The following is an 11,736-nucleotide window of genomic DNA, read 5'->3' as shown; positions in this document are numbered from 1 at the left end:
TAGGGCTCCTAAAACTGTGATGGCCCTCCTAGACAGTTACCACTCTGTTTCCTTTTTATTAATTAGTATCATTAGCTGCTTAGTGTATGAATGCCTATTGCTTTCAAATATATTACAACAATATGACTAATATAATTACAACTGTTATCCATATCTTCCAATAATTTGTAAAAGAGTATTCCACTAAAATTACATGATGGACATACTGTATATTGATTAACGACAGACAAAACACATACAAAATGGATAGTTTTCAAGGTTTTATTTGTAAATGCATTTTGTGTAGAACAAAGAAAAAATATATAATATATTCATATTACTGAAACGTTACGTTATGTACACATTTGGGGTATACACTACAGGTCTTCACCACAGACTGAAGATGCACATTTAGTTTCAAAGAAAGATCTTTCCTGTCTCTGACTGCTGCAGCTATGTACACTCCCCCACATATATACATACATTCATAGGATGTGATTTCAAACAAACACCTGTATTCTAACAGGCATTTATTAAATTCAATACATGACTGGAAGGAATGCCTGATGAACATTGAATCTGGTGTATGTCCCCCTGGTTTGATGAGTCTCTTCGCATACACTGCATATGCTTGAGCGATGCCTCTCATTTAGGACTGCCAACCAAATCTGACAAGGCCAAAACAGGACTGTGTGTTTTTATCAGGCAAGGGCAAGAATCTGCCTACGGCTCAGCTAGGCAGGTGGATTTTTCTTCCCTTTCGCAGATGGGTAGCGAAGTCCACACAGTGAGCCTAAGTGAGGCTTGTGGACATTCCAGTAACAGGCTGAATCAGATTTAAGCTTTGTTCGAGGCAAAATATTGAGATATTATAACAAAAACAGAGCCAAAAAAATATGACATTCAAGTCTATGGCCATGTATGCAGAGAATTTACACATTTCAAGGGGGCTGTCATTTCATGTCAGTGTTAATATTTTTTTTTTCAGTTGTACACTCTCTGAACCCTTCCTCCCATCTTAAAACCGGACATGGTCCTGCTGACTTGGGTGAGAATCCTCAATGGTCCCAACAAGACCAGTACAATTCTGCTGGTTTAGTGCCAGGTTTGAATTAAAAACAAAAACGAAAAAAAACTGATCTTGGTTCTCCCGGACCAAGAATCAACCTCCAGTAAGGACATAATGGTTCGGTAAGGCCAGAGAGTACATGAAAACATACACTGTAGCTTGAGTTTCAGGAGATGCTTACAAGTACATTACGACACCATCGCTTTCAAAGCAAAACAGAAATATTATCACTCCAATACTGAGTTAAAGGCCTGTTTCCACATTTAAATAGGTACAATCCTCATCTGTGCGCGTTGAGCTCTTTTGTTACGTTTGATATTTTCTAATATTCATCCTGCACCAGTTTCTAACCCGCCCTATCTTGAGCAAAGATGAGCTGATTGTTGTTGTGCCTGATAACTGGAAACTTCCGTAGCTCCCCGTAGCTTATGAACACTTCCCTCCTGTTATCTGAAGAAAAACGGCCTGATAACATTGAAGAACACCTCCAATGTGCTAAATACCACTTCAAAAGGAGCACCGTCAAAACGAACATGACATTATGGCTGTTCAGTCCTGCTTACAGTAAAATGTTGTGTACCAAGGAGCACGTGAACGTGTTTTGGAAAACGGCTGTGTTCACCTTCCACGGCAGAGCACCTTGTGTGTTAATGTTTCAGTAGCTTATGTAACAATAGCGGTCCTGAACTGCTCCCATGGCTAAAGTCATTGTGCTGAGTGTGAGAAGTGTTTGGCTAGTCTCCACGGCCCTCAGCCAGATTTGAAAAATAGTAATTAAAAAAAACTCACTCAAATGTATCAATGGGGAAGGCTGTCGGCAACTCCGTTTGATGATAGCAAGGCAGTTTTCAAGAACGTGATCAAACATTTTTTTTCTATTTTCTTTTTTTTTTTTTTAGAAAAAAGCTGTCGTACATATAAGCTTGAATCTTACAAAAAGCTTTTTCCCATATCTTCTTGTAAAAATATTATTTTACTAGCTATGATTGTATGATTTGAAAGCGATTCCGAAGGAAAATTAGACCAACATGGACATTGAGCAACATTAATCACCATGACTTTGTGTATGTAAGTGTATTTTGTGTGTGCTTGCTTGTTTTTCCAGTATACTTTCAACTTGGTACAAGATCATCACACACACATACACACACACACACACACACACAGGAGAAACACTGTGTGCTCTCTCTGCTCCCTGGCCTCTGTCCATTGGGAGGGTATCAGGGGTCAGTTTGTGGAGCGGACTGTCCGGCTACTTCGTGGAAATCGGTGCACTTTGATATGCTTTGACAGGTGGTCACTGCGGGCAAACTTCTTCTCGCACACAGGACACTGATACGGCTTCACCCCCGAGTGTGACCGTCTGTGCCGAGAGAGCTCATCGGAACGAGAGAACCTAAGGGCAAGAAAGAAAAAAAGAGAGAGAGAGGTGGATTAATGATTCAGCTGACACGAAGTGTAGCTCCTAATGGATAAACATGTCACAGGCAATGACGCTAACAGGCTACAGGAAGACCCCACTGTCCATCTCTGTGTCCTCAGAGGACACTGCACTGTCCAGAGATGGGATGTTTTTAGCTGGCCCACTAAGCCACATGTTACACATACCACACATGATCACTGAATTGTCTTCAGCACTTTACCACCTCACAACCAGCTACAGCACAATAGCCCCCCCCCCCCCCACACACACACACACTTTCCCAACAGCCAACAGCCTTTCCCAACAAATACCTTTGGTTTATCCATTAGCCCAAGATGGCACTGAAGAAACCTATTTATTCATATTCTAACTACTATCAGTAATGTCTGATTTCATATCATGTTGGGTAGAAATACCCATAATTAATGAATGCCATGAGAGTCAACATAACTCATGCAACTACAAGTAACTACATTTGCATCTGATTCTGATACAGATCCATTCCGTGTGTTTCCACTCTATGTTTCCATTCCCTCCCCTAACTCCTGAAGGTTGTCTGAAGAGAATGGGCTTCTAGAGTTTTCTGTTTAGTTGCCCTGTAGGAAACAGATGCATACTAGCCATACTAATCTGATGAATTTGTAGACACAAAGTTCTGACAGAGTAACACTGAGCTACTGAGGCCACACACACCATACGTGTTCTTGATCATAAAAAAAATTTTTTGTTGTTGTTGTCCTTTTTCCTCTTTACACAGGAAATGTGTTCCTCTGCAGCAGTGGGAATGTTTACTTGTAAGTGCACTACTCTGTTGCTCAGTCATATTTCAGTCCATTCACAAGAGGAATGTTTGAAATCCATCCCCTGGTGGATTTGGCTGTAGAAGTATGTTTTATGTATGTTCTCTCTCTCTCTCTCTCTCTCTCTCTCTCTCTCTCTCTTTATCTCTCTCTCTCTCTCTCTCTCTCTCTCTCTCTCTCTCTATGTGTATGTTAGTGTGTGCTGTTTCCTCAAAAGCATAAAGGATAATGTTAATGCTGAAGTTCTCAGAAGAGTCCTGCTTTTGGCCCAGAGCCAAGAGGCCCCCTTTTGGCGGTCTTAGTGGTATGTATTTGCATAGCAGCAGTGTGTGTGTGTGTGTGTGTGTGTGTGTGTGTGTGTGTGTGTGTTTGGTGGTGGTTGGGGGTTCATTTAGTGAGTTTAATTAGAGTATCCAAATTCAACGAAACCAGGTAGAATATTCAAGCAGACTGACTGCTTTGATTTTAGATCATACAGGACCACACAGAATCTCTCTCCTGCACACACATGCACACACACACACACACACACACCGGCGTGTGCACCTACAGTGTGCCGTGTGTGCTCTGTGCATGAAGGGGCCACGGATAGCGCCCCCGGGGAAGCGCTGGCTTCAGTTTCATGACTGCAGGACAGAAACATGCAGCAACAGAGCGAGCGTGGGGCCTCCCCAGCCTAACTCAATCTACGAGCCCATTAGCCCAGCCCTGCGCTCACTGGGACCACGGGTGGAACCAGCAGCCTGGGGATCACTGGCCTTCTGTTGGAATTGTTTCTGAGGGGTACGTGCCGCGGGCCTCCAGGTTAGGGCTGTAGCTCTAACATTATGTGTGTGTTAGCTCGAAAACTGATTTCGTTCCTGTGATCAGTGTGGAGGCATGTGGTAGTATGTGTGTGTGTGTGTGTGTGTGTGTGTGTGTGTGTGTGTGTGTGTGTGTGTGTGTGTGTGTGTGTGTGTGTGTGTGTGTGTGTGAGAGAGAGAGAGACGTTCCTGTCACACCGTCATGGTAACTATTCAACACAGACTCTTTGTTCACTCCATCACTACGGGAGTCTCTCTCTCTCTCTTTCTCTCTCTCTTTTCAATCTATTTCCTTCTGGTACTCTTTTTAAATGGATGCTTCACTTCCAAATGACTTCATTACATTTTCTTTATTTCTCAACCACACACACTCACTCACTCACTCAATCACTCTCTCATATTGCTGCTCTGCATTCTATGATAGCTCTCATCTCTTTCCAGTCACCACTCACACTAACTCAATTTCACCCTACTGTTTTCTCTTCCACACTCCAGCTCCCCTCTTTAGGCCACCAGCTGATTCAGCCATGACCCCATACACTTATCTTCATTGACGCAACTCTGGAACAATATTTCTCCACCACTCACGCATACGCACACACACACACACACAAACACTCACACACACACACACACACACACACACACACACACACACACAAGCACAACCACACATACACAGAGAGAGAGAGATAACTAACATATTCAACAACACTAGTTTTGCTGTCTCATTTGAAGGGTTTGAGAGTTTGAAATAGTCCGACTTTTGAAAAAGCCGACTGTAGTAACTTGTAACAAGTAACCTGTTGAGTAGCACAATAATGTCTAAAACTGGAAGGTTTTCATGTTCATATGCGTCCTGGTAATTGAAGGCCAAGAGAAAGGGCTGCTGGTGTGGACCTATATTGACAGTTCCAGCTCGAGCCATAGGCTCAAGCACAGTAAAGGCTCCCAGAAACGACCCATTCCCATTGCCCGAGGTCAGAAGCCTAACGTGCTTTGAACAGATCCAGGTGCAAGTGATTCTCTCCCTCTCTCTCTATCTGTCTATCTCTCCCTCTCTCCCTCCCTCCCTCTCTCTCTCTCTCTATCTCTTTCACTCTCTTGCAAAAACACACACACACATTTTGCACAAGTGATGTTCCATTCACACAGATATCTGGCTCTTTCTGAAAGCTGTCTGAGCATGTCCTTGATCCTCAGGAAACACACATCTGCCTGCTAAACATGACACTCTCACACACACACACACACACACACACACACACACACACACACACACACACACACACACACACACACACACACACACACACACACACACACACACACACACATACAGCTCATTCCTCATGTGCCACTGAGAAGATAGTAATTCTATTTTATCACACCACTTGACCCTGACTGCTCAACTTCCTAACCTCTGTGACAGACGAACCAGACGACCCGACTACTACTACACATTAATTACACATAAAGACAGCTCACATATACAGACACTCACACGTAGTCACATACATACATACACACAACCGCTCACTTGCATGTCAGAAGAGTGTTGCACACAGGTGTCGCATCAGAACAGAAGTCACACACACACACACACATTGACGTACATACACCCCCCCCCACACACACACACACACACACACATGTGACCTCAGACCACATGCTAGTGCGTCTCATTTTACCCATATACTGAAAAATGACACCTGCCAACTTCACATCCCTCAAGACTCTGGCCAGCTACAGTACCTCTATTTACTATCCACTTTGCCTATAAAACCTTGTCTCACATTCACTCACTCTTTCTCTCTCTCTCTCTCACTCGCTGTCTTTGTCTCTCAATTCCTATGCCATGTACCACTGATCTGCATGTTCCTTCTATTTCACACCCACTGAAAGACTCACACACATAAGGCTAAAAGGAGAAAAAAAGAGGTGAAGAAAAGATCCAAATGCATGGCCTGTTCTTCATTTAGCATGCTCATTTACACTTAGAGTGAAAACAGTGGCACAGCATAAGCTCTAGAAGTCTTGCCATGACAACTATCGCTGGAACTTCTCTTTTTATAGGGCTCTATTTATGTTAGCCTACAACTTCCACAAGCCATAAAAAACAGCTTCCTTCCACCTGGAAGAACACTACTAAACACAACACTGATTCGCTGGCAACACGGTGTCAGATACTTCACACTACCTCACACACACACACACACACACACATACATTCTGCTGACCAACACAATGTCAGCTACTCAGCATTCAAATCACACTCCTGCAGACTGTTCTGACATTTGCTACAGTTTAGCAAGTTGCTTGCTTCACCGATGAAGAGGCAGCCATAGAGCCAGTACTGCTCTTCCCTTCCACATGGCAGACCTTCAGGAGAACAAATGTTTCATTTAAAAGCCACAGTGTCTTGGACAGTCCTATTGACCTGGAAGGGAATGTTCCTCCCACACGTCACACCGTGGCTTGATGGACTGGTCTGATGACAGGCTGAGTCATCCAAAATCATGATATCATGGTGCCACGACACACACACATACACACACACACACGCACACACAGACTGGAAGAATATGTCAAAGGCGCTTTTGTGTAAAGTGCTCCTAGCACAACATACATCATTTCATATGCAGTCCCTCTGATCAAAGGAGTGTTTGTGTTCTAGATACATCTGACATAGCTGTTTAATGACCTGTTGAAATGGTGTTCCCACAAGGCACTGGGAATCAGGCCTAGCCAGCGTGAGCGCATTAGTCACGCTCAATCAATGACCTAATTGTGCTGGCCTCTTGGATCAGACGCAAGTAAAGTCATTGCTTTAGCCCGAGCACTTAGGTCAAATTATCACCTGGATTTGACAGGTTATGTCTTGACCAAATCTGACTAAAGATCCATCAATTGCTACACACGAGGCTGTTGCCAGGAGGACTCTCTCTCACCTCCATCCGCAGCCGGGCCAGGTGCAGGCGAAAGGCTTCTCCCCCGTGTGCCTGCGGAGGTGGGCCTTCAGGTGGCTGCTCTTGGTGTACATCTTGCCGCAGCCGGGGAAAGAGCACTTGTGCATTTTGATGAGGTCCGCCATGGGGTTCTTCTGGTACTTCTGGGCGCCTCCGACCAGGAGGCCGCCGTTGATGCCGCCCATGCCCAGCCCGCCCTCGCCGATGCCCATGGGCTTGGCGGCGATGGGGACGGGCGCGATGCGCACGAACTTGGAGGAGGCGCTGAGCGCGGGGCCGGCGATGGAGGCGATGGACGTGACGGAGGTGACGGAGGTGACGGGGGTGGCGGGGGCGGCGGAGGAGGTGGGGGAGGACGGCAGGAGGTGCGGCACCAGGGCGAAGGTCTGGCCCTGGATGTTGACCAGCAGCTGGGCGATTTTGATGTCGGAGGTCGGGGAGGGAGCGGCGTTGGCCTGGGCAGTGGCGGCGGCGGCGGTGGTGGTCAGGGGGCTGCTGGCCGCAGCTTGGCTCTCCTGTTTGATCTGGATGGGCTGGATCTGCAGGATGACCGGCACGCCGCCGTTGCCTCCCGCCTCCGACACGGGGCTGCTCTGGGCCTCCGTCTTCACAACGTCCTGCGTTGGCGTGCCGGCGTCGGGCGACTGGAGCTGGCCCTCTTGCGGGATTTTGGTCTCTGTGCTGGCGGCGTTGGTCACCACCATGGCGTCTGTGGTGGGCACAGTTTGGTCTGAGTGGTGCTGAGACTTGGCGGCGTCCGCCGCCAGAGACCCGGCCAGGGCCTCGTCGCCGTCCACCTCCACCCCGAGGCCGAAGCCCAGGTCCAGCTCGAAGCTCAAGCCCAGAGCGGTGGCCCCTTCCCTGGGCTCGTCCTTCATGCTCACCGCGTCCATGTTCTCCTCCAGGAACTCCTCGATCTCCTCCAGCGTGGGGTGGAAGGGCTCCGCCGGTGACTCCTCCATGTCCGACGGCGACCAGATGGGCAGGTCGAAGCTCTCCTCCTTGACCGGCTCCCGCCGCGAGTCCCACAGCAGGCTGGACAGCGACATGGGCATCACGCTGGGCGTCGCCGCGTCGCCCACCGCCCCCCCGCCGCCCCCGCCCAGGGAGGTCTGCGACAGCAGGAAGTCCAGGATGCTGTCCGAGCTCTCGGCGCTGGAGGAGCTGCCGCAGCTGGAGCTGAGCACCTGCGAGTCCGGCGACGAGCAGGAGCGCAGGCTGGACGAGTCGCTGAGGTCATCCTCGGAGAAGGGCGAGGGCATCACCTGGTAGTTTGCCGAGTCCGTTACCATGTCCGACAGGCGAAATGGCACCGGCGAGGGCGAATGGAGGCCACCGTAAGACAGGAAGTGCTCCGCGCTACACACAAAGTGATCCACCATCCCAGGGGCTTAGCCCAAATGTCTTTACACTTGTAATCCTCTTGTTTGCTTTCTTCTTATAAGAAAAGTAGATCCTTCCTCCGGTGCACCCTGTAAGTGGTGCCACACCACTAGGGTGAATTCAAAAAGAGTGTTGCCACTACAAAGACACTAGAAAAATAGAAAACGAATGGCGAGACCGTTGTTTTCCCTTAGAGTACAGATACACTTTGGAGTTTGTACATCCAGAGCATTCCTACACAGAAACAGAATTGGAAAGACAAATGGGATACAAAGTTACGATGGTGGCAAAGTCAATTCATCAAGTGTTTTAATCAGTTGCATTATTTATTATAACAGCTGTGAGGTTCTTTGGATAACTCAAATAGATTAAAATAAGTAACCTTTTCATTTATCGTTCGTAATGATTCCACCATACATGCCCCTACCAGTCCTAACTTTGCCCCCCCCCCCCCCCCCCCCTCTCTCTCTCTCTCTCTCTCTCTCTCTCTCTCTCTCTGAGTTGGTATGACCTGCGTTCCGTCCTGACGTATGCGAAATATGGAATCCTGTGCATTTCCATTTCAAGAGCGCACGCAGTTGCGTGCAAGCTGGACGAGATCTGGGACCGCTTCCCAGGGGCAGAATATAAGCCGATCGCCTCAACAGGTATTATATTTCAAAGAGTAGACAAGATTAAAAATAACTTTGAATCGCTGCAGTGATATCAGCGTTCTTTACTAACATCAAGCATACTCATTAAATGCTTTGGACAACTTAACTCAAGAACATGGCAATCGTCTCTCCTAGTCTCTGTCACTACAAACGACATATAAAACTCAAGCTGTCAAGCTGTCAAGCTGTCACATTGAATGAGACGGTTGAGACCCGTGTTAATGTTGACACTGTTCCAATGCGTAATCCGCAGATATTCGAGATCTCACATAAACCCGTTAAGATATACAGAAGGATAGGTGTTATCTTATTGGACTGTTAATTAAATTAGCACATATTAAACAGAGACCACCAGGTCAACTTGGATGAAAAATATGATGTTGATACAGAGTTGAACAAAAATGATCTTTGGCCATAATCTGCTGAAAAAGCGCTCCGCATTCTCGTCTACAACAACCCCCTCACTTACTCACAGAGCGACCGACAGTAACCCTTGAGCGGTTTTAAAAAAAGAGAAAAAAAAACGTCAACATGATTAACATGAAACGCCGCGTGGGGCAGAAGAGAGCAGCAACTGAGCGCTTTTAATAGCGCATAAATCAGATGCGTGCAACATGGGTCGGTCTAAGTAGCATTAAATTAACTTCCAACACAATTTCTGATCGTACAAAAAAGCATCAATGTTCTAAACAATGACAAATTAATCGACTAATATCAGTTGTTAATGGCTTGATACATAGACTAAATGAGATACACACTAGTTACAGTAGATTTAACAAATAATGTTCACGCTTAATAATTAATAACCGATTATTACAAATGTTCGATGGTAGCCAAATCCACCATTCCATATGAACGAGCTCAAATCATTTCATGAAACGTTAAAGCATAATTAATTTTCCAAAGTGTTCCGCTCTATTGGCAATGCAAATATATGCATTTGCAGCGCTGGAGAGGTTTTTTGGCGTTATTGCCCGTCAAACACACACTGTGATGCAAATAGCAATATCTATGAAATACAAATAAATGAAACTAAAGTTATGTCCCAATAATGAGGCTAATTTCCCATCCTTTCCCGTTCCCTACTACCACACAGACACATCTAGACGCATGAGTAAGCGCGGCGCTCAGCCTCCTCAACGTAAACATGTTTTCGTCCGGAGCTCCGCATGCTGCAGCAGCATATGGTACCGTGGAAGCGACGCACGCCCAAGACCTCATGCAAGACTGCAAGCAAGCCAATTCAAAGAATCCAGGAACAAAATGGAAGCTTTGGAAATCTTGCTCACCTTCAAAATAGGAAACCATATACAATTCCAAATGATTTAGTTCCGATCTTGTTACTTTTAGTCCCTTACGCGTGGTGCTGTTTTTTCCTAATGCGTTATTTGCCCTTGAGACACGCCGTGTGGCGCTGCTTCAGTCTGCCGCGTTGCTCAGTACTGTAGTTGTACTATATTAGCGTCACATGACTGCGAGAGTGGGTTACAAGAGTAGAAATGCGAGGCAGAGTCTGAAGGCTCGTCCCTGCTAAACCACGGGATTGGTCGAGAGCAGCAGAGGGCTGGTCTTGAAGTCTGTCGTAAACTGGAGTGCCCTCACATGTGTGGGGATGTGCGCGAGGGGATGTTAGACGGAGGAAAAATACCATTTCCAGGCTTTCCTTCCCGTTCTTATCAGCCTGTCCCCGAGGTCCAGCCTTCTGACACTGTTTCATAAATATGTCTTTCACACCAAGACTCAGCTTTCCAGATGGGCTGTTTTGCAAGAGGTCCACATGATGTGGGTTGGGGTGGGATTTTGGGGGTTACACTTTGCCATAACACAGCCTCAGTGGCATAAGCCAGCTGCCAGTCTGTGCATCCGTAAAACAAGCGTGAGTTGTGTGTGAGGCAGAGAGATTAATCAAAGTTACCGGTTTTACCCCACCCCCCAAAATGAGCCTGTGGATCTCTCAGACAACTGACCCATAAACCAGCACTTCCACTCTCACTTGTGATTCAGGAATGAAACACAAGGATTAACATCACGGAAAGGAACAGCACAAAAACTATAGATGGATGAAGTATTCAAGAATGCAGTCCTTCATAACATAACATAACATAACATAACATAACATAACATATCTGTATAAGATCAGTAGTATTTTTAAACATGTGTAGGCTACTATTTTTATCAAGAGATAACCTTGGCATAATTTGGCAGTGTTTTCTGTTTTACACTTGCACAGTTAACTCTGACACACGCCATTGTCAGACTCTGAGAAACAGGAAAGCACATCTGGTGGAGTGCTTTTTGAACAGGGTGTTTGTTTTGCCACTCGCAGATGCAGAATATGGCATCAGTTATTCTGGGAGAGAGCAGCAATTAGGCATGTCCACATAATTGTCAAGGAGGCTGTGGAGTTAGTGTGTGTGTTTGTGCTCTGCGTTTCCTTCTCCACGCCTTGAGAGACACACAGAAACACGCTGTCACGATGAGACAAGGAGGCAGTCAATTTCGCCTCACACATTCCCACAGGGAGCTCAGCACTGCAGGGCACATCCAAATGAATGTGTTGTCTGGGAAAATTACACCAAAACATACACAGAATGATCACTCATCGACAGCATGATGTCAAAATATTTTTAGATCCCCGGTAATGACAGCATACTGTC

General features: G+C 46.3%; 1 protein-coding gene across 1 annotated transcript; it reads right to left on the bottom strand.

The window, feature by feature from the left end:
- Positions 1-247: 247 nt before the first annotated feature.
- On the bottom strand, positions 248-10,733 carry LOC134092595 (Krueppel-like factor 15). The gene is made up of 3 exons (XM_062545578.1): positions 10,369-10,733; positions 7,026-8,660; positions 248-2,444 (listed from the first exon to the last, which is right to left on the bottom strand). The coding sequence occupies exons 2-3, from the start codon at positions 8,423-8,425 to the stop codon at positions 2,276-2,278; spliced, it is 1,569 nt and encodes a 522-aa protein (XP_062401562.1). The 5' UTR covers positions 8,426-8,660; positions 10,369-10,733; the 3' UTR covers positions 248-2,275.
- Positions 10,734-11,736: the final 1,003 nt, after the last annotated feature.

This window comes from Sardina pilchardus, chromosome 9 (genome assembly GCF_963854185.1).
Source record: "Sardina pilchardus chromosome 9, fSarPil1.1, whole genome shotgun sequence".
NCBI lineage: Eukaryota > Metazoa > Chordata > Actinopteri > Clupeiformes > Clupeidae > Sardina > Sardina pilchardus.
The sequence above is the reverse complement of the archived record's forward strand: the minus strand, read 5'-3'. Positions and strand labels throughout refer to the sequence as shown.

Bases quoted from the DNA above. Each gene is read 5' to 3' on its own strand.
- LOC134092595 (XM_062545578.1), bottom strand. From the start codon at position 8,425: ATGGTGGATCACTTTGTGTGTAGCGCGGAGCACTTCCTGTCTTACGGT. The intron at 2,445-7,025 runs GTGAGAGAGAGT...TCTTGCCCTTAG, and splicing joins TGGCCCGGCTGCGGATGGAG to GTTCTCTCGTTCCGATGAGC.